The 23,804-nt window shown below is 38.7% G+C and overlaps 1 protein-coding gene across 11 annotated transcripts in view; it reads left to right on the top strand.

The window, feature by feature from the left end:
• HELZ (helicase with zinc finger) overlaps positions 1-23,804 on the top strand; it is a 145,672-nt gene that overhangs the window by 26,506 nt on the left and 95,362 nt on the right. For 10 of the 11 annotated variants that reach the window (XM_027519252.1, XM_027519258.1, XM_027519251.1 and 7 more), the window contains 4 exons: positions 14,058-14,182; positions 16,149-16,205; positions 20,861-20,912; positions 22,278-22,353. In XM_027519252.1, coding sequence (XP_027375053.1) covers positions 14,058-14,182; positions 16,149-16,205; positions 20,861-20,912; positions 22,278-22,353 — 310 coding nt within the window. Of the gene's footprint in view, positions 1-14,057; positions 14,183-16,148; positions 16,206-20,860; positions 20,913-22,277; positions 22,354-23,804 lie in introns of those variants that run through there. The other variant, XM_027519259.1, reaches the window with a different exon arrangement.

Below are 23,804 nucleotides of genomic sequence, written 5' to 3'. Positions count from 1 at the left end.
CTTTGACCCACTAATCTCAGTTCTGGGAGACTGTCCCAAGTAAATATTTCAAAAGAAGGAAAAAATTGTCTGTGGAATGGTTTTCATTGTGGTGCTGTGTGGAAAAGGGGGAAATTGGTTAGCTTGCAATAATGGTTCAATGATTACATTCTATGCATTCCTTGTAAGAACATGGAAATGCTTAGTTAATGTAAAGTTGTTCATTTGAAGTAGACATTTGGAAATATTGTCAAAAGTTTATGTGTATATATTGCTAGTTGTAGAGTTCTGCTTTTATATTATATATAATTTTTTCCTCTTCCCTTTTGGTAACTTTTTTTTTTTTTGGAAGTATAGTTGATTTACAGTATTACTTGAATTTCAGGTGTACAGCAAGGTTATTTTTATATAAGATAAAATACCATGGTTAGGCAGTTAGTTAGTAATAAAAAACAAGACCAGAGTCTCGGCCTTTGTTAATTATTATACTGGTTTGTATGCTGGGTGCCCGAGCAGCTCCCTCTGCAGGGCCCCAGACCTAGTTTGCATTTGATGTACTGCAGGATCCCTTGCTGTCAGTATCAGCTTGCATTCCTTGCAGCTCTCAACAGGCTTCATTGCAGCTACCCTCCCCCCCTCTCCCTCCACTTGCTTCTGAGCCTGATTTCACTTTCTCACACAGGGATGGGAAACCAGCCAGGCAGTCTTTGTCATGGAGTTAAAAAATTTAAATTCTTTTTTATTATGAAAAACCTACAAGGAGAAACTAGGGGAAATAATATAATAAGCATTCATATTCTTGAAACTTAGGTTGTCACCTTTTTGCCATATTTACTTGATTAATTTTTTTCTGAACTGCTTAAAAGTAATTATAGATACCATGATATTTATTCCTAAATACTTCAGTATGCATCTGTAATAAATAAGATCATAACTGTATAACCACAGCATTACTATTAACCTAATAAAAGTGACCATAATTCCCTAATATCCAAAACCCAATCTATAGTCAGATTTACCTGGTTGTCCCCAAAATGTGTGTGTATGTGTGTTTTTTTTAATGGCTGATTTGTTTAAGCCAGGAGCTGATCAGAGTCATAAGATTTGAAAGTTGGAGTTCTGCTTTAATAAACAGATTCTGAGTGAGGACTCAAGGGCATCTTGAGAATAAACCACACAGACTCTCAGTTCAGAGAGTTCATTTCTGAGTTTGGTGTTGTGTTCTGGATAGTGAGCATTGTCAAGCCAGGGGCCACGAGTAAGTCTGTTCATTACCTGAACATAAGCTGTATTTGGCATAACAGGAAAACTTCCATAAAATAAAGATTTTTCTTGTGCTTTTGAAATATTCATCATATAGGAAACTCACATTTTTTACACTAAAAAAATAGAATGAGGTAAATGGAGAAAGTGAAATCAAATAGTAGTCTTAGCAACTGAAAGAGATTTGTGCTACATGTAATATGTAAGTCAAACTCAATCATTATAACAGTGGATATTTTTCATACAGCTGCAAGATTCTTAAACTCTAGCTGAGAGTGTCATTAATTTAAGAAATTAATACAAACAGGAGTTTGGGGGCATCTATAGATATTTATTATGTTAATACTTCCCCTGTGAAGTGATTCAGCAACCAAAAAGCCCTGTTGAATAGATGCTGACTGTCCTGAAAAAGGCAAATTGATACATGATTGATTGAATCTTCTACACTTTCCTTTTTTTCTGAAGAGTTTTCATTAAATAGATTTTATGGTAATTAAATTTTTTTGGAAAAATAGTTGATAAGGGTAATAATATTTATTCAGAATTTTCTCTGGGTCAGACCCTCTGAAATAGTTTGTTTAACCACATTGTAATACCATTCCAATTTTACAGGTGATGAGTGAGATTAAGTAACTTGCTTAGCCCAGAGACTGTCCAGAACTGGACTGTGGTTTTGAAGTGAAGTCTTTCTGACCTAAAAGGCCGTGCTCCTTCTCTTTTATCTGTCCTAAGCTCTGATCTGTGTATTCTTTGGAGTTTTATAGACATTATTTTGTTTGGTATAATAAATTTGGGGGAGGAAAGGTATATGGGTATTTCATATTCTAGAAAGGATTAAAAAAAAAACAAACTGAGGCTCAGGGTGACATTGATAATCATTAGTAGAGTTGGACAGGACTTTGGATCTTTAAGCCAGGTTTTCCTGTTGCCGAGACTTTTAAATAGGGAGCAGTTGCAGTGATGTTTCTTACTCTTCAGCTCCAGTTGCTGCAGAGCCACTGATGCCGCAAAGGTATATGGTGCAGGGGGGCCCTGTGGACTGTTTCCCCCACTGGTGCACCTCCCGTAACCGTCGTGCAATATTGAGACGAGGAAGTTGGCTTTGGTTCAATGACTGTGTGTAATTCTCTGTCATTTTACTGTGTGTGGATTCACGGAACCACCAGCACAATCGAGATACAGAACTGTTCCATCACGTGAAGACCTTTTTTTGTGCTACCCTGTATAGTTACACTCATGGTCTTGCCTCCCTGTGTAACCCTGGCAACCACTAGTCTGTTCTCCATCTCTGTAATTTTGTCCTTTTGAAAATAACACACAATAGAACCATATTGTTTGTGACCTTTTAAAGATAACTTTTTCCCCTCTCACCACGTATGAGATCCATCCAAGTTTTTGAGTGTATGTATAGTCCATCCATTTTTATGGCTGAGTAGTATTCCACAGCCTCTTCATTGATCATAGCCTTGTTGTGGTGAAGGGGCTTGCATAACCCAATGAGGCTATGAGCCACCCAAGACAGACGGGTCATGGTGAAGAGTTGTTACAAAATGTGGTCTACGGAGGAGGAAATGGCAACCCACTCCAGTATTCTTGCCATGAGAACCCCACGAACAGTATGAAAAGGCAAAAAGATATGACACTGGAAGGTGAGCCCCGTAGGTCGCAAAGTTGTCCATTCTGCTACTAGGGAAGAGTGGAGGGCAATAGCTCTAGAAAGAACAAAGCAGTTGAGTGACAGTGGGAATGATGTTCAGCTGTGGATGTGTCTGGTGGTGAAAGTAAAGCTAGATGCTGTAAAGAACAGTATTATATAAGAACCTTGAGTGTTAGGTCCATAAATCATTGGACATGGTCAAGCAGGAAATGGCAACAGTGAATATTGACATCTTAGGAATCAGTGAACTAGAATGGATGGGAATGAGTGAATTTATTTCCGAGGACCATTATGTCTACTGTGGGCAAGAATCCCATAGAAGAAATGGAGTACCCTTCGTAGTCAACAAGAGAGTCTGAAATGCAGTATTGGGTGCAACCTCAAAAAGGACAGAATGATCTTGATTCTTTTCCAAGGCAAACTGTTCAACATTACAGTGATCCAAATCTATGCTTCAGCCACTGATGCTGAAGAAGCTGAAGTTGACCAGTTCTATGAAGACCTACAACACTTTTGAGAACTAACACCAAAAGATGTTCTTTTCATCACAGGGAATTGGAATGCAAAAGTAGAAAGTCAGGGGTTACCCAGAATAACAGGCACATTTGCCCTTGGAGTACAGAATAAAGCAGGGCCAACAGAGTTTTGTCAAGAGAACACACTGGTCACACCAAACACCCTTTTCCAACAAGCCAAGAGATGACCCTACACGTGGGCATCACCAGATGGTCAATACCGAAATCAAATTATGTTCTTTCAAACTGTGGTGGTGAAGAAGACTCTTGAGAGTCCCTTGGACAGCGAGGAGATAAAAAGGAAATCAATTCCAGATATTCATTGGATAGATGATGGTGAAGCTAAAGCTGCAATACTTTGGCCACCTATTCAAAGAGTTGACTCTTTGGAAAGACCCCAGTGCTTGGAAAGCTTGAAGGCAAAAGGAGAAGGAGACAGTAGAGGATGAGATAGTTCATCACTGACTCAATGGACATGCATTTGAGCAAACTCTGGGAGGTAGTGGAGGACAGAGGAGCCTGGTGTATTGCAGTTCATGGGGTCACAAAGAGGCACAACTTAGTGACTGAAAACAGTAGCAAAGTGCCCCACAGCATGGCCGCAGCACAGTCAGTCTCCAGTGGGAGCCTAAGGCTTTGTGGAATAGGATCTCCACTCTCACTCTTCATTGCCCTTAATGCCTATCAACTATTTTAAGTAAAGTTCTTATATTCAAGTTGATAGGGATTAGAAAGTTAAATTATAAAATGCTAATTTTGGAATAGAATGAAAATCAGAAAAGTGAGTGAATATTTAGTATTTGAGTTAAGTTTGAGGACTGTTATCTTTCAAGTGTGCAGACTCCCTTTTTTCTATGTGTAGATGTTTGAGAAAGCAATAGTCTTTGAACTTAGGTCCTCTGAACTCAGTTGGAAGAGGCTCGTTGTGGTCGTATGACTGTTCTGTGCCTTTTCTTATTTATGCAGGGTGTCAGTGATAGTCAGAAGTGACATTATACATTTATTTCATGTAGTTTTTCACTCATGGGATAAACACTAGCATTAATTTTATATTAGCTAAAATTAAATTTATATATAAAAAGAGAAGATTTAAAATAAGTGGTAGCTTGCCCTTTAAAATTTTCAGTTAAAACTGAAAATTTTAGCGCAGAAGAGGGCGCTAAAGTCAAGATGGCTGTGAACACCTGAACACCCCGCTCTCCCCCAGGGGGAGGAAGGCGAAAGAGCAGCCAAACGCCTGGGTGTTTCTCCTTAGCAAGCAAATCAGCCACAGAAACAGTGAAGTAAGGGAGGGTCTTGGCACAGAACTTCCCACAGTCAGGATTTCCTCAGAGTGCTCAACAATGGAGGTGGCAAGATGTTGGCTTTTGACATTGAAATGAAGGCCGTCAAGGAATTTTAGATTAAAAAAAAAATACAGTTAAATTGATCTTTTTAAGTAGAAAAAGCTTCTTCCAGTTTTTGAACAGTTAAAACAGATGAACTTCCCAGTAACTATATAGCAAATGAATCGTGGAAATTAGAATTCTTTATGAAGAGGAGGTTGAAGTCTCTGCAAACAGCATATTCTCTCTCTCTTTCTAATGCACACAGAGTATGACAGGTACTTTTGCAAATACTGTTTTAACAGTGCCTTATGTGAAAAGTTCATTCAAGCATGTAGATGAAATAAAAACCTTTTATGATACACTGGGGAATGAAGTTTCAGGTTTGTTTCTATGATTATGTGCGTTGTCAGCTTTTTGCTGTCTATAATTTTATATTTGTATAGTGATGAAGAAGTTGAGGTATATTCATTGTGCGTCTCTTGCTCCTTGGAAGAAAAGTTATGACCAACCTAGACCGCATATTAAAAAGCAGAGACATTACGTTGCCAACAAAGTTCCATCTAGTCAAAGCTATGGTTTTTCCAGTAGTCATGTATGGATGTGAGGATTGGACTGTAAAGAAAGTTTTAACGTTTACTGTATACACAAGGGGTTGTAATAGAGATGACAAAGATTGTTGTGACTGGGTTGAAGGACCAAATACTGACAGCAGTAAAAGCAAGGTAGCAGGGATGTGGGGACAAAAAGAGAAAGCAAGAGAATAAGAGAACGTATAAAATTTAAACCTAGGGGTGAAATATTTAGAAGAGGTCTAATGATCCCAAGCGTTGAATTTTGTTAGGGCTTTTCATTTTCCAAAAGCATTTTATTAAGGAAATACTTTATCTGCAAAAGACTTTGGTAGGAAGGACATCAAGTGCCACTAAAGCTGCAGCCCACATGCCTTAAAGTATTATGTATTACAATTGGAAGAAAAGAGAGAGCTAGGGCAAGAAGGGTAGAGACAGGAGAAGGATAGTGGGGAAAAAAAACAAACTGGTAACATGGACACTGGTGAGAGACCTGCCACAGAACTGTTATTTTGATTTATGTCATGTTTTCTGATACTTGTTATAAGTGGACATTTTGAGGTGACTTAAGTCTTCTACCATTTGGAGTCTGTTTATGTACTCCTCCCCCATCCCTAGGATATATTCAGCTATGAGTTTATGGCCAGAGATTAAATGGCTGATATTTAGGAAGGAATTTATGTATAAATTACACATTTTTAATGTATTTATTAAATGGATCTATTTTTATTTATTTAAAATTTATTTTAAATTGGAGGATAATTGCTTTACAGTGTTGTGTTCATTTCTGCCATACAATAACATGAATCAGCCATAAGTATATATATCCCCTTCCTCTTGAGCCTCCCACCACACCCCACCCCCCCCACCCCATCATTTTTAGTTTTGATTCAGTTCCTGATGTGTTGGTTCGGAGAACGTCATCATATCCAACTGGTGAGTAAGTTCATTTTGTTAATGACTCAAAGATTTAGTTTAGTGCTAATTTAAAAATTTCTTTTGAGAATATTGGAAAAATACCACCTTGATTAGGCTATGGTCTTCAGTACAAGATTTTAGAAATAACTAAGGACTTGATAAGAGAAATAATGTAAAATGATCATGTTACTGAAAAAATACAGACTAATACTCAGCATTTACTGAACTTTAAACTTGTTTTAAGTGATCTTACTCATGGCAGGCAATATTTTACAGGCAAGGGGAATTATATTTTCATTGTTTATCCTCTCTTTTTGGTAGCCAGGGGCTACCTTACAGAGGCTGTTTTGGTCGAAGCAGTTGAGTGATGCACGCATGTGTGCTTAGTCATTCAGTCGTGTCCAACTCTTTGTGACCCCATGGACTGCAGCCTGCCAGGCTCCTCTGTCCATGGGATTCTCCAGGCAAAAATACTGGAGTGGGTTGCCATTCCCTCCTCCAGGGGATCTTCCCATCAGAGATTGAACCCAGGTCTCCTGCACTGCAGGCAGATTTTTTACTATCTGAGCCACCAGGGAAGCCCAAGAATACTGGAGTGGGTAGCCTATTCCTTCTCCAGAGGATCTTTTCAACCCAGGAATCGAACCAGGTTCTCCTACATTGCAGATGGATTCTTTACCAGCTGAGCTACCAGGGAAGCTCAGTTGAATGAATACTCCTTTAATATTACTCATTTTCTGGTCCAGAACATTCCAAGTAAGAGATATTTTAGGTCTTAGCAAATCTTACAAAAACTTAAGAATGGAAAGGGATAGAGCCTTGAATTTCACATCACAGCTAAGGTGCAGGAAGGAGTTCTGTGCTCACAAAGTTCCACAGATAGCTGGTGGGGAGAGAATTTATTTGTAAGGAAACATAACTTTTTTACAGTTGCCTAAGATTAGATTATGTTTGGCAGGTTCAATAACTGAGGCAAGTTTTATTGTACACTAGGCCATACTTTCAGAGAAGGCAATGGCACCCTACTCCAGTACTCTTGCCTGGAAAATCCCATGGACGGAGGAGCCTGGTAGGCTGCAGTCCATGGGGTCACTAAGAGTCGGACACGACTGAGCGACTTCACTTTCACTCTTCACTTTCATGCATTGGAGAAGGAAATGGCAACCCACTCCAGTGTTCTTGACTTGAGAATCCCAGGGACGGGGGAGCCTGGTAGGCAGCTGTCTATGGGGTCGCACAGAGTCGGACACGACTGAAGCGACTTAGCATCAGCAGCAGGCCATACTTTGTATTCTTTGAGGCTTTTTCAAAATGTTAAAGATAATACAGTACCAGAGTGACAGCATTGCAATTTGATTTTATCATATGACGCAATAGCAGGATAGCTTTTTACCTATAATAGTTGACTGTTTCTTTGCCACAGTTCTTCCTGTGGGATCCTACAAGACATAAACTGAACTGCACTTAAAGACAACAATTAGAAGAAAGTACATGAGTAGTGTTTCTTGTCTGAAACATTTAGAGAGAGGAAAAGGAAAAGAATAATATGGAGACATTCAAACACCAATAGAATGGCAGAACTTCTGTAAAATAAAATTCAGCTAATACTTTGTACAAAACCAAAGACCTTTGAAAAGTGTTTCTAAAATATGTTGTTTAATACTTTTTAAACAAAGTGACATAGTCATCTGAGACTGAAATATTCTTAAATTTTTTTTTCATTTCCCTGAAACATTCCTCAGCTCTTGATAACTAGTTTCTTAATATCCCAGTTACTCAAAAGAAGCTCAGATGTTTCCTCAAGTTTTCAGTACTATTTTATAATTTTTACAGGGTTAGGTAACATCTAGGGAATTCTTATGAGGAGATTGTGCTAGATATTTCATATAGTTAATCTTTACCACAACCTTATTAGGTAGCTATTGTCACCTCCATTTTACAGGGAAGGAAGCAGGCTTAGAGAATGTGAATGATCCAGACCTTGGCAGAACTGTTGTTTTTCTTTAAAACATTTTCCTGGCATTCTATCATTTGATTCTTGCAACACACTTTTCATGTTTCAGTTCTACAAATGACCATGCTGAGGGCCAGAGAGACAAAATGACTTGCCAAAGGTCATATTTGAATAGTTTAAGGAACAGTAAGATCTGAGGGAGATGTGGGCTTACTGTGGAATTTTCTAAGGTGCTCAAGACATTCTCAAGGATATGTTACTCATGTATTGGAATTGTCAGTTGAGGACATGAGTGATCTGTAACATGGATGGAGTGAGAGCAGGTTGGTCTAAACTAAAAGTAATTGAACAAAACCTTCTTGAATATAGAGACTACAACTTTCAAATCAGTTGCAGTTGCAAAAATCAGTTTTTAGTAAAACTGATTCAATATAGTGAAACTCAACATTCAAAAAAATAAGATCATGGCATCTTGTCCCATCACTTCATGGCAAATAGATGGGGAAAAAATGGAAACAGGGGTAGACTTTATTTTCTTGGGCTGCAAAATCACTATGGATTGTGACTGCAGCCATGAAATTATAAGATGCTTGCTCCTTAGAAGAAAAGCTATGACAAACCTAGACAGTGTATTAAAAAGTAGACATCACTGCCAACAAAGGTCTGTATAGTCAAAGATGTGGTTTTTCCAACAGTCATGCATGAATGTTGCACCATAAAGAAGGCTGAGTGCTGAAGAATTGATGCTTTCAAACTGTGGTGCTGGAGAAGACTCTTTAGAGTCCCTTGGACAGCAAGGCGATCAAACTAGTCAATCCTAAAGAAAATCAACGCTGAATGTTCATTGGAAGGACTGATGCTGAAGCTGAAGTTTCCATACTTTGGCCACCTGATGCGAAGAGCTGACTCATTGGAAAAGACCCTGATGCTGGGAAAGATTGAGGACAGGAGAAGTGGGTAACAGAGATGATGGCATCTCTGACTCAATGGACATGAGTTTGAGCAAACTCTGGGACACAGTAAAGGACAGGGAAGGCTGGTGTGCTGCCGTCCATTGGGTTGAAAAGAGTTGGACATGACTGAGTGGCTGAACAACAACAACAACAAGGGATAAGGAAGGACACTGCATGATGATCAAGGCAATCAATTGAAGAAGATACAACAATTGTACATATTTATGGACCCAACACAGGAGCATCTCAGTACAGAAGGTAAAATGCTAAGTCATAAACGAGGAAACTGAAGTAGCACAGCAATAGTGGGGGACCTCAGCACCCCTCTTACACCAGTGGACGCATCTTCCACACTGAAAATTAATGAAGAAACACAGGCCTTCAGTGACCGTTGGATCAAATAGGTTTAATTGATATTTATAGTATAAACATACTAAAATATCCATCCTAAAACATCGGAATATACTTTCTTCTCAAGTGCACATGGAACATTCTCCAGGATAGAGCACATCTTGGGTCACAAATGAAACCTTGGTAAATTTAAGAAACTTGAAATCATATCAGGTATCTTCTCTGACCACAATACTATGAGATTAGGAATCGATTATAGGAAGAAAAATTGTAAAAAATGGAAATACATGGATGCTACACAGTATGCTACTTCATAACCAAGAGATCAGTGAAGAAATCCAAGTAGAAATAAAAAAATACCCAGAAACAAAAGACAATGAAAATATGATGACCCAGAATCTATGGGATACAGCAAAAGCAGTTCTAAGAGGGAAGTTTATGGCAATACAATCCTAACCCAAGAAACAAGCAATTTCAGATAAACAACCTAACCTACACCTAAAGCAACTAGAGTCAACAAAGAAGAAACCCCAAAGTTAGTGGAAGAAAAGAAATCATAAAAATCAGAGCAGAAATAAAAGAAACAGAAACCCAAAAAAACAATAGAAAAGATCAATGAAACTAAAAGCTGATTTTTTTGAGAAAGATTAACAAAATGCATAAACCTTTAGCCAGGCTCATTATGAAAAAAGGGGGGAGCACTCAGTAAAGTTAGAAATGAAAAAGAAAAAGTTACAACTGACACCACAGAAATACAAAGGATCATAAAGACTACTACAAGCAACTATATGCCAGTAAAATGGAAAACCTGGAAGAAATGGACAAATTCTTAGAAAGAAAGCAACCCAATAAAAAAATGGCTATAAGACCTAAATACACATTTCTCAGAGAAGACATACAGACTGCCAACAAATACATGAAAAGATGCTCAACACCACTAATTTTTAGAGAAATGCAAATAAAAACTGCAATGAGGTATCACCTCACACAGGTCTGAATGGCCACCATCAAAAAATTTACAAACAATAAATGCTGGAGAGAACATGGAGAAAAGGGAACCCTCTTACACTGTTGGTGGGAATGTAAGTTGGTGCAGCCACTATGAAGAACAGTATGAGGTTCCTTAAAAACTAAAAGCAGAATGGCCATATGACTGAGCATATGCCCCCTATTGAGCATATGGCCAGTGAAAAGCATAATTCAAATGTTACATGAACCCCAGTGTTTATTTCAGCTGTGTTTACAGTAGCCGGGTCATGGAAGCAACATAAATCAACAGAGGAATGGATATGTGGTACATATTACAATGGAATATTTGTTGTTTAGTTGCCACGTTGTGTCCTGACTCTTTGCAGTCCCATAGACTATAGCTTGCCAGGCTTCTCTGTCCATGGGATTTCCCAGGCAAGAATACTGGAGTGGGTTGCCATTTCCTTCTCCAGGAGAGCTTCCCAAACCAGGGATCAAATCTGTATCTCCTGTATTGTCAGGCAAGTTCTTTACCACTGAGCTATGAAGGAAGCCCACAAATGAAATATTCAGTTCAGTTCAGTTCAGTTGCTCAGTCGTGTCCAACTCTTTGTGACCCCATGAATCCCAGCACACCAGGCCTCCCTGTCGATCATCAACTCCTGGAGTTCACTCAGACTCACATCCATCGAGTCAGTGATGCCATCCAACCATCTCATCCTCTGTCGTCCCCTTCTCCTCCTGCCCCCAATCCCTCCCAGCATCAGAGTCTTTTCCAATGAGTCAGCTCTTCCCATGAGATGACCAAAGTATTGGAGTTTCAGCCTCAACATCAGTCCTTCCAAAGAACACCCAGGACTGATCTCCTTTAGAACGGACTGGTTGGATCTCCTTGCAGTCCAAGGGACTCTCAAGAGTCTTCTCCAACACCACAGTTCAGAAGCATCAATTCTTCGGTGCTCAGCCTTCTTCACAGTCCAACTCTCACATCCATACATGACCACAGGAAAAACCATAGCCTTGACTAGATGGACCTTTGTTGGCAAAGTAATGTCTCTGCTTTTGAATATGCTATCTAGGTTGGTCATAACTTTCCTTCCAAGGACTAAGCGTCTTTTAATTTCATGGCTGCAGTCACCATCTGCGGTGATTTTGGAGCCCCCCAAAATAAACTCTGCCACTGTTTCCACTGTTTCCCCATCTATTTCCCATGAAGTGTTGGGACCAGATGCCATGATCTTAGTTTTCTGAATGTTGAGCTTTAAGCCAACTTTTTCACTCTCTTCTTTTACTTTCATCAAGAGGCTTTTTAGTTCCTCTTCACTTTCTGCCATAAGGGTGGTGTCATCTGCGTATCTGAGGTTATTGATATTTCTCCCGGCAATCTTGGTTCCAGCTTGTGCTTCTTCCAGCCCAACGTTTCTCATGATATACTCTGCATATAAGTTAAATAAGCAGGGTGACAGTATATAGCCTTGACATACTTCTTTTCCTATTTGGAACCAGTCTGTTGTTCCATGTCCAGTTTCTAACTGTTGCTTCCTGACTTGCATATAGGTTTCTCAAGGGACAGGTCAGGTGGTCTGGTATTCCCATCTTTTTCAGAATTTTCCACAGTTTATTGTGATCCACACAGTCAAAGGCTTCGGCATAGTCAATAAAGCAGAAATAGATGTTTTTCTGGAACTCTCTTGCTTTTTCCATGATCCAGCAGATGTTGGCAATTTGATCTCTGGTTCCTCTGCCTTTTCTAAAACCAGCTTGAACATTTGGAAGTTCATAGTTCATGTATTACTGAAGCCTGGCTTGGAGGATTTTGAGTATTACTTTACTAGCGTGTGAGATGAGTGCAATTGTGGGGTAGTTTGAGCATTCTTTGGCATTGCCTTTCTTTGGGATTGGAATGAAAACTGACCTTTTCCAGTCCTGTGGCCACTGCTGAGTTTTCCAAATTTGCTGGCATATTGAATGCAGCACTTTTCACAGCATCATCTTCCAGGATTTGAAATAGCTCAACTGGAATTCCATCATCTCCACTAGCTTTGTTTGTAGTGATGCTTTCTAAGGCCCACTTGACTTCACATTCCAGGATGTCTGGCTCTAGGTGAGTGATCACACCATTGTGATTATTTTGGTCATGAAGATCTTTTTTGTACAGTTCTTCTGTGTATTCTTGCCACCTCTTCTTAATATCTTCTACTTCTGTTAGGTCCATACCATTTCTGTCCTTTATCGAGCCCATCTTTGCATGAAATGTTCCCTTGGTATCTCTAATTTTCTTGAAGGGATCTCTAGTCTTTCCCATTCTGTTGTTTTCCTCTATTTCTTTTCATTGATCGCTGAGGAAGGCTTTCTTATCTCTCCTTGCTATTCTTTGGAACTCTGCATTAGATGCTTATATCTTTCCTTTTCTCCTTTGCTTTTCGCTTCTCTTCTTTTCACAGAGAAAAGAAGAGAAAAGGCTATTTGCAAGGCCTCCCCAGACAGCCATTTTGCTTTTTTGCATTTCTTTTCCATGGGGATGGTCTTGATCCCTGTCTCCTGTACAATGTCACGAACCTCTGTCCATAGTTCATCAGGCACTCTATCTATCAGATCTAGTCCCTTAAATCTATTTCTCACTTCTACTGTATAATCATAAGGAATTTGATTCAGGTCATACCTGAATGGTCTAGTGGTTTTCCCTACTTTCTTCAATTTAAGTCTGAATTTGGCAATAAGGAGTTCATGATCTGATCCACAGTCAGCTCCCAGTCTTGTTTTTGCTGACTGTATAGAGCTTCTCCATCTTTGGCTGCAAAGAATGTAATCAGTCTGATTTCAGTGTTGACCATCTGGTGATGCCCATGTGTAGAGTCTTCTCTTGTGTTCTTGGAAGAGGGTGTTTGCTATGACCAGTGCGTTATCTTGGCAGAACTCTGTTAGCCTTTGCCCTGCTTCATTCCATATTCCAAGGCCAAATTTGCCTGTTATCCCAGGTGTTTCTTGACTTCCTACTTTTGCATTCCAGTCCCCTATAATGAAAAGGACATCTTTTGGGGGTGTTACTTCTAAAAATGAAATATTATTCAGCCATAAAAAAGAAGAAAACCATGTCATTTGTAGAGATGTAGATGGACCTAGTGTCTGTCAATACAGGGTGAAGTAAGTCAGAAAGAGAAAAATACACATTAACACATATTTGTGGAATCTAGAAAAATGGTAAAAATGATCTTATTGCAAAACAGAAATAAAGGCACAGATGTAGAAAACAAATGTAATGGATACCAGGAGGGAAAGGGAGGGGTGAATTGGAAGAGTGGAGTTTGATGTATGCACTACCATGTATAAGACAGATAACTAGCGAGAACCTGCTCTAGAGCAGGAAACTACTGGGTACTCTGTGGTGACCTCAGTGAGAAGGAAATCCAAAACAGCAGGTGTAAGTTGATGTATGGCTGGTTTACTTCGCTGTAGAGCAGAAACTGACACAGCGGAGTAAAGTAACCATAGTCCAATTAAAAAAAAAGAAGCCATGCCTAGGATAGTGTGCTAATAATAAAATTAAGAAAAATGTGTTTTGAATGTCACGTGGTTAATGATGGCTTTTCTTTCATGACAGTGCTGGGAGAAGGACTGGCCAAGGGAGATGGCGCCTTTCAGGCAGTGCTTTGCTGCATGCAGCTTAAAGGAAAGCTCCAGCCTGTATCCCACATTCTTGCCAAGTCACTGACAGGAGAGTCCCTGGTATGTTGACTGGTTCTAGATTTGAATGTCCAAAAATGTGTTCACCCCTTGGACTTCTTAGGTGTATTACCTGCATCCTGTAGGTTCTGTCAGAAATCAAAGTTTATGAGTAGCTACTTACTTCTTTTCAACATACTCATATTTAAGCATTGGATTCTTGTATTAATGTCATTTGTGATTAAGAGATAATTTTTAAAGCTTTGAAACTATAGAATAACTGATTTTCTTTAAAGGTATAATTTAACAGAGTCTGAAGGTATTTTTGAGTTTTAAAATGCTTCTGTGGATATATGATCTTATAGGTTTCTTAAATTTAGTCATTTATTGTATATAAAGTGCTTAAATTTATCTAAACTAAGTAATAATTACTTTTCTTTCTGATGATGTTCATATTCATGGCTGCTCTGATGAAGTTATCTCGTTCTATTCAGACCTTGGGATACATTTTTGTATGCTCTATTAAATTTTCTAGAGTTTTTGTCTATTTGTTTTCGGATGACTTAATGGAAAGACTTCCTTTTTTGAACGTTAGAGTTGGCAATCTATAGAAATTGGAAGAAAAGATATGTTATGACTTTTTTCACCAGTTGGTAACTGTTACAAAACTGATACTTTTTGAGTCATAATGAAAGATGGTGAAAGTAAAAAAAAACAACATATGTATACTTTGTTATACAGCCTGAGTTCTCTATATTCTGAATTATCATAAACTGTGGAAACCTGGAGCAAAGTTGTGTTCTCACTGCAAATAAATATACATCTGGTGAAAAAGAAGGAAATCAGGAAAGTACTTTGTATATTGTTGAGTGTAATATAATGACCCATCTCGGGGGCTAATTTAGTTATTTTCTAAGGAATTATTGTGCAGTAAATTGTTTAGTAGGTTTAATAGTATCTTTTTATTTCACCATCTTAACAAATGAACATAAAAGCTAAGGTATCTTATTAATTATAGCAAAATTGTATGGGTCAGTTCAGTCGCTCAGTCGTGTCCGACTCTTTGCGACCCCATGAATCGCAGCACGCCAGGCCTCCCTGTCCATCACCAACTCCTGGAGTTTACCCAAACTCATGTCCATCGAGTCGGTAATGCCATCCAACCATCTCATCCTTTGTTGTCTCCTTCTCCTCCTGCCCCCAATCCCTCCCAGCATCAGAGTCTTTTCCAATGAGTCAACTCTTCCCATGAGGTGACCAAAGTATTGGAGTTTCAGCTTCAGCATCAGTCCTTCTCATGAACACCCAGGACTGATCTCCTTTAGGATGGACTGGTTGGATCTCGTTGCAGTCCCAGGGACTCTCAAGAGTCTTGTATGGGTATTTAGTTCTAAATAGGTGATAAAGAATATTTCTCTTCTTTATTATTTAGATAATTCTATCTTTAAGGATCTTTTCTATTTAAATTGAGCATATTACAGTGTTTTACCTGTTGGATTTTTTTTTTTTTTTCACCTGTTGGATTTTTAAATTAAAAATTAAGAAGCAATTTGCTTTCAAATCTCAAGTGAAATTTGAATTTCTCAAGAGCTCATGTTTTATGTTTTCCTTCAGCAGCTTTAATGAACCGTCTGTAGTAGTGTGATCATCGTATGTGAATCTGAATCATAAGTAACCAAGTTCACGTGTTTGGTTTAGGAAAAGGAGTTTTAAAAAGTTGAAGTTTGTTTTTTTTTTTTTTAATCCTACTTTGAGTGATACTCATTGTTAATGTTATTGAATTAATCTTAAATTCTTACAAGATGAATACAGTGTTTTAGGGCATACTGTATGTTTTGTCCGGTTCATCTTTCTAACTTCCCACATAGAGGGTTGGCTTTGCTGTCACCTCTAATAGTAATGAGGATAGGAGAGGAGCATAGCATTAGTTTTCTTTTTATGGGTAAACCTTAGAAATAGCCAAAGAGTCAAGTTCAGAGTAAAAACTAATATGCCGCTTGGTTTCCCCCTTTTTCATTTGCCCTTTCAGAATGGGATGGTAACAAAAGATTTGACAAGGCTAAAAACACTTCTCAAAGAAACAGAGGTAAGACTATTTCAGCCGATCTCTTTGGGCAGAGTTTGACTTATTCTGAATGGCACGTGTTCGGTATTAAGATGTGGATGGTCACTGGGCATCAGAGGCTTTACCAGTGGGTAGGGAAGCTGTTAGCCTTTCTGTGGCCAGGCTCACTCCCATCCTAGGGGCTTTGCTTCCTCGCAAGGTGCCTGTTTTGTCCCTAATTCTTTTTAGCTGTCTCTGTCCAATAAATGGAGAGGTGATTGGGAAATTTTGGTTTTTAACTACATCTGGCTATTAGAAAATATTTTCTAAGTAACTAATAAAAGTCTGTGATGTTTTTATGGAGTGAGTTTAGGTGATGGGAATAATGTGTAACAGGGTAAATGGTGAACAAAAATGTGCTCTGGTGATGAGTTGAAGGCCAGGGACAGCAGGGCGTGTAAAAGGCCCGTGGATTTGTAAGTCTCAAATTTCTGTTCCTCATACAGTCATGTAAATGTATTTTTACTTAGCTGTCTCGTTTTATTTTTTGTCTTATTTTAAAAATAGCTGTTTTTGTCAGCTTTTATCATAAATGGAAATCCATGTAAACTGACTGACTGGCTTTTTTATTTAAAAACTGGTACCTACTATACGCTAGGTATTATGCTTGGTGCTGTGGATACAGCCCTGAACGAGATACTTGTGGTCCTTGTCCTTGGGGAGGTTAAAGTCTTGGGGAGGAAATAGACAATAAATTAATTAATTAAACACAGGTATAGGTGTAATTCACATTGAGGTACATGGGATGAGCTTTCTGTGATGGAAAAATAACTGGAATGGTAGTGAGGGGATGAGACACTTAAGCTCAGTTGAGAATTAATAAAGTGCTGTGTCCTGGAGAGTGAGGTGAAGGGCGTTCCCGTCAGGCTGAGAGGATGAGAAGAGCACCCAGGTGTAAACCTTGACCTCCTCCTGTAGGTTACATTCACACTTCAAATATCATAATGCATTACAGTTCATAGCAACAAATAAGTATGCAAAGAAGACAGTCATCGTGAGGTACATAAGCTGGATAAAGGTACTGTTTTGCTACAATTCAGTAGGATTTTAAAATATATTATTTTCTTAGTCTTATTATGAATTAACTGAAAATCAATAAGCTCTAACTTCAGAGCCATTTCCCTCTGGTATTTATGTAGTCTTTTTAATTTCTAAGAAGTAAAATAAGACAATTATAAGTGTTTTAGACTTTTAAAATGAAAACATAAAATAAGATGATTTTCGTTTTAAGATTCTTGGCCTTGTTCTTCTCTCTTATTACCTTAATTGAATTAGCAGCTTTACATCTGATAATCATACACAAATATATGTAAAGTTTTATTTTTGATATTTATAATCCTGTTCTGTATAAGGTTACAAATATTATTTGACTCTCATTTTGTTACCATACTTTTGGAATAAGTGACTTAAGTTTTGTTTATAATTTCTGTGTAACCAGAGTAGTAGTATTTTTGGTTAGTGAACTGGTACTAATAAAAAAAAATCCATCTAGAAAAAGCTAACAGTGTTACTCTTATTTATAATTACACTTGATATACTTAAAAATAGCAACAATTTGTTATTTAAAGATTGGGCTGAGCTGATATTTAACCTGTAAGTGCTAGTGGATTAGAATAAAGACATTAAACTAAAGACTGACTAATGAAAACAGAGAGACAATACATATTCTTCAGAGAAATTTCAATACCAAATCAATATTTGATTATAAGATTATAAGAATTCTAGCAATGTGAAATGTGTCTGCTTTCCCTGAAGGTCTCAGTAAAGACCTTCTTGATGTTGCCTTTCTGTCTTGGGGTCTGAGCATATAAAAAGGGTGTTTTCAAAAGTACAATACGTTGGAACCTAAAAGCCACAGTGGCCGATTTTCTTATTCTTACCGGCTCTTCTGATGAGGGTGGGCAGTTCACCGGCACCCCTCCCCGCTCCCCGCTCCAGGCTGAGAGCAACAGTGTCAGCACAGGCATCTCCTGCCGCTGCAGGCTGTTGCAGACGCAGACTCACAGATATACGCGTGTCTTTCCCTTTCAGCAGTTACAGATGCTTTAAGCTTTATCTCATCACTCAAACATCTTCCTCCAGTTTTTCTTGCGTATTTGGTAAATTTATTTTGATAAATTTTTTTTAGAGGAGATACTTTCAATTCATACTTGAAGTGAGTTTTTAGCTCTTTTATAAATTCTGTGTAATTGGAATCATATTTTAAGGGCTAGTATGGGACTGGACCATTTAGGTCTTGCTTATAGAATGTTAAAGGATCATTTAATACATCTTTTTGGTGGGTATAGAGTCTTTATAATGTGAATAATTATGTCCTGATTTATTTGCTAGCTTCTACATAGTCTTAAACTTGGTCCTTGTTTTACGAAAAAAATTGAGTTGTCTTCAAAAACTATTTAGTAAGTAGTTTGAGAATCAGAAAGCTTTTTCCTGGTTTAGTTCCAGCCCAGCCTCAAAAGGGTCCAATTTAATCAGTAACATGTAAATTACGGTGATATTGCTTCAGTTATATCCAATTAGCATTTATGACATTCTTTCTATGATACAAAACATTCCAAATTTCGTCCTGGGGTACTGTTTCCTCCTTGTGATTCAGTTCAGCATTTACTGAGTGCTGTGCTGTTCACGGGTCTGTGGGTTTTGGAAAGCTGAGAGAGCCATGGAAAACAGTCTGAAGGGCCAACCCAAGATGTGCATAGCTAATGTACCCACAGGGCTACCTGTGGTCAGTAAGTGCTGTACCAGAAGAACAAGCAGGGAGAGGGGAGATAGACACCCTGTGGGAAACCAGGGAGGCTAGAGTGTGAGAATTGCGGTTAAAGGATGGAGGCAGCTGAGGGCAGACCCAAAAGTGCCTTGCTACTAATACTAAGTTGGCCGTCAGGCAGCTTTGGGGCAGATGAGACAAGCAGAATGAGGCGCTTACAGGGCAGTGGCAGTGGGGTCGAGTATGAGATAGACGTGAGAGACATTCTGGACCTTGCTGGGCAAGATTTGGAGACTACTCAGAGCAGAACAGGACTTCCCTGGTGGCTCAGACAGTAAAGCATCTGTCTATAACGCGGGAGACCCGGGTTCGATCCCTGGGTTGGGAAGATCCCCTGGAGAAGGAAATGGCAGTCCACTCCAGGACTATTGCCTGGAAAATCCTTTGGACAGAGGAGCCTGGTAGTCTACAGTCCGTGGGGTCCCAAAGAATCAGACACAAAAGAGCGACTTCACTTTCACTTTCGCTTTTCAGAGCAGAACAGAAAAGGGACGGTTCAAGATGTCTTTCAGGATTTCAGTCTGGCTCTTTTTGGGGAAGGTGAATCCATTAACTTGAGACAAGGAGCACTGAAGGATGATGAGATTTGAAATTAAAGTTGATGAGTTTTATTTTAGACATACTACAGTTTGAAGCGCTTGGGTAGTTACCCATCCATCTACCCACCCTTCCATCCACCCATCTATCCAGCCATCCAGATTTACTGGGCATCCATTATGTGCCAGATGCTCTGAGGCACAGGAATGCAGACAGGCAGTTAGTTGTAGGCTGTTAACAGTGGATCTGTATGTGGCTGACAGGGACCCAGCAGGTAAAATGCTATAGAGTCGTTAAGTGAAAATGCTTTAGCTGGCACTCAGTTGAAATTGGGGATGTGGAGCTTACTTCAGTTCAGTTCAGTCGCTCAGTCATGTCCGACTCTTCACGACCCCATGAATCGCAGCACGCCAGGCCTCCCTGTCCATCACCAACTCCCGGAGTTCACTCAGACTCATGTCCATCGAGTCAGTGATGCCATCCAGCCATCTCATCCTCTGCCGTCCCCTTCTCCTCTTGCCCCCAATCCCTCCCAGCATCAGAGTCTTTTCCAATGAGTCAACTCTTTGCACGAGGTGGCCAAAGTACTGGAGTTTCAGCTTTACATTCCTTCCAAAGAAATCCCAGGGCTGATCTCCTTCAGAATGGACTGGTTGGATCTCCTTGCAGTCCAAGGGACTCTCAAGAGTCTTCTCCAACACCATAGTTCAAAATCATCAATTCTTTGGTGCTCAGCCTTCTTCACAGTCCAACTCTCACATCCATACATGACCACAGGGAAAACCATAGCCTTGATTAGACGGAGCTTACTTAGAGTAAAGTAAAAGCCAAAGGGGCAGATGGAGGACTTGTCTGCATTAGAGGAAATCAGAGTGAGTAGGTCCTCAGCCACGGCCTCTGCTGTGGGAGAACGGCTGATTTCAGGCAGTGAGCGGTGGTACTGGACTCAATGGAGGGGGGGTAGGGGTGGGGGTGATGCCGCCCCGACTGGCCCTGCTCCAGATGTTAGAAGAGAGAGCCGTGCACACAACAGGGGAGGGTGCTGCTCCCTGGGGCTCAGGGCTGGGGACCGAGGCTGCTTTTGCCCACAGGTAATTGTTATGTAGGGAGTTTTTATCGGTTTCCTTAATGTGGGCCACACAGTTACTTCTTTTCCGTATTTAAATGTGGAACCATAGCGCAAAGAGCAAAAAATACCGCTTGTAATATTAGTGTTTATTAAGTTTCTAAATATTCCATCTCAAGCTTTTTAAAATGTTGAAATTTTCCAAGTTTAATTCAAATCAGCTAGTTATTTCTTATATAAAAATTTCTTTCATTTGAAAACTTGCAGACAGCAACTAGTAACGTCCTCTCTGGATATCATGTGGAAGACTTAGAGGAGGGTAAGTACTAAACTGTGCAACCTCTGTAGCTATAATTACAGTGGGCGTTGCTTCTTGTTGATTAATGGGAGGGCATTTCTGAGTTATAGTACAGGTTAGTGGAAGCATAGAAGAGAATATAAAAGTTTCATTTAAGAAATGTGGATGAAAGCAATTTTTTCCCTAACCCCTATTCATAGAATAATAGAGGAATGGAGGCGGGAGGTAATTGCGGAAGTCATCTGTTCATCTCTTTTCCACCGTATATGTAGTTCTAAATTAAAACCTCATTCTTAGCAATCTGTGGAGGGAGATCTTTTCTCCTTTCTCACGCTCTGTCACATGCTGGTGCAGTTACTACTTTCTGGAAATGGTCCTGCCAGTAGTAAGGTCCGTGGGCTCCTCTTCTCTTCCCAGAGGAAGGTGGAGAGAGGCCAGCACTCACTGAGTGTTTGCTCAGTGACGTCTGCTGTTCAGTGGCTTTCACAAAACAAGTACTGAGTTATTAGAGCCCTTCTCCATCTTTTTAATAGGTGATGAAACTGATGTTTGTTAAGGTTCAGTAATTTCCCAGTCACGCATACAGTAAAGGGATGACTCATAGCTTTAAGCTCAGTCTGGCTCAGTGGATTTTGTCCGGCGGTGTGGGCTGGGCACAGTGACTTGTGAGGAGGCAGGAAATGGCCTCAAGGTCCTGGAGGCTTGCTGCTGTTGAGCCTTGATGGCTCCAGCCTTTTTTCTTGGACACTTTGTTTCCATTGGATTATTTGGAACCTTTTATCTGAATGCATCAAAATTCACTGTATTCAGAAGTAAACACGTGTTATTTTTAGCTCCTATCTCAGAATTCACCTTTATGAACTTTAATTGTTAAAAAAGGATTACTTTATGCAGCGACACGTGTCAGACACCCCCTAAGGAACATGGATGGCAATGTGGAACGTATTCCATATACAGGACTGGAATTTGTTTTACAAAATTTCCTCTTCCCAGGAGACCATAATTTTCTGATTCTGGAAGTAGTTCCTAATAGAGATGTAACTCATACCTAAGACGTGACAAGCATGCCAACACATCCCCCTTTAGGTGCCAGGGGAGAGACTGCACTTGGAGTATGTCCACCGGTTGCTGGGATAGAGTAAGGGCCACTGACTTGTTTTAGCGGTTGTGTAACTGCTCCTTCAGTGGTTTCTAAGTTTCATGTGGCTAACTGATTTAATCCATTTGATTGGTGAATTACTCTTCTTGGTAGAGACAAGCATGTCATGTTCATTTTACATCATCTGAGATGATGTGTATGGAGGGTTAATAGTATTTCTTACACATTAAATATCAGAATTATCAGCAAGCCTCAAATGATAAGACTATATCCTGATTACTCTCTAGGATCTTGTAATGGTTGGCATTTCCGCCCACCACCTAGGGGAATCACAAGCAGCGAGGAATATACTTTGTGTAAAAGGTAACGTGAATTTTTTTTTTAAACCAATGACATATCTTTATTCAAAGGATAGTTAATTTTCCTTCACTTTTTGAAAATAATTCAAATTTAAAGAAGATAAAGGAAGTGAAGGAAGAAGTATAATGATTGAGTAAAATGGTTTATTTTCAGTTTGAAACAGAAGCCATAATGGTCATTATCATTAAATAACAAAAATCAAAACCATATTGATGATCCTTCTTTTAATTATAAAGAACAATGATCTAAATGGAAATTGTTAAGACTTTTGTCATACCAGTTGGAATAATATGACTTAATTACTGGTCTCTTGTTTATGTGAAATTTGCCTAACCTAAATTATGATGATTTAAACTGAAGTTACCTTATATAAACTGAAATGGAGCATAAAATAGATAAATGTTGAATTATTTTGATAACTTTTCTAAGAAAAAAGAAAATCTATTACCTTCATATAATCTTATATAGAATTTATGAGTAGTTTATATTTGAAGGGCTAACCTTTCAAAATTTAGTGATTGTATGTTAAGGTAGAATTATTAAAGTCACATCAGAAGGTTCTTTTTATAAGAACTAGTGACTAGTGGTTTTTTAGATACAAGTTCTAATTACTCTAGATTACTTTTGATAATGAAGGAAATTTGATATGTAGTTTTGATTTTATAGTAGAAATAAAGAAACTGAGAGGTAAATTTGAAGATTCTGGTGGCAGAGAGGTAGGACACAATCTGATGCAAAGGACATATAAGAAATTTTGTAGTCCAGATAGAGTATCAAGCCTTCCATCTTTAGGGAAATAATTTAAAGCAATAGGAAAACAAATATTTGGCTCATTAAGATATACTAAAGAGAAAAAAAATGCACGATTTTAAATGTCTTATATGAAGCATATGAGAACTTAATAGCATACTTTAAGTTCAAATACTTTGTGTATCATCAAAAAAAAGCTTTAAACACACTTGTCTTTTCAAGTAGGATGAGCCACTTGATGGTTCATTTTGTATTTTGTAATGTCCATATTTTTCCAATTGAAAAATTATCTAAAACATAGCATCCTTTTTAACCCATTGCTATTTATAACTTGATTTTCATTTTTTTTCTCTCAGAAGATCTTTCATTAATTTTGTAATGTTTCAATTGTTTAAAAACTGGCTGGATCTCTTATTTCATAGAGTATTTTAGACTTAAAGTTACTGATCAGTCTTGCATTTTTATCTGTTTTGACCATCGAATTGTCAGTTGAATTTTCTGAGTCATACATGTTGAGAAATCATTAACTATATATCCTTTAAAATGGACATTTGTGAATTTACCCATTGAAGAACTTAATCTATTGAAATAATTAAGATTCTTATATAAAACTTTTATTCTTAATTTATTTAAAACTTAAAGCAAATTAATATAGTCCAGTATTTTCAGTGAAATATAGGTAATAGTAATGTAGAGAAGAGTGA

Source organism: Bos indicus x Bos taurus, chromosome 19 (genome assembly GCF_003369695.1).
Source record: "Bos indicus x Bos taurus breed Angus x Brahman F1 hybrid chromosome 19, Bos_hybrid_MaternalHap_v2.0, whole genome shotgun sequence".
In the NCBI taxonomy this organism is placed as follows: Eukaryota; Metazoa; Chordata; class Mammalia; order Artiodactyla; family Bovidae; genus Bos; species Bos indicus x Bos taurus.
Note: the sequence above shows the minus strand (reverse complement) of the source record. Positions and strands in the feature narration are given on the sequence as shown.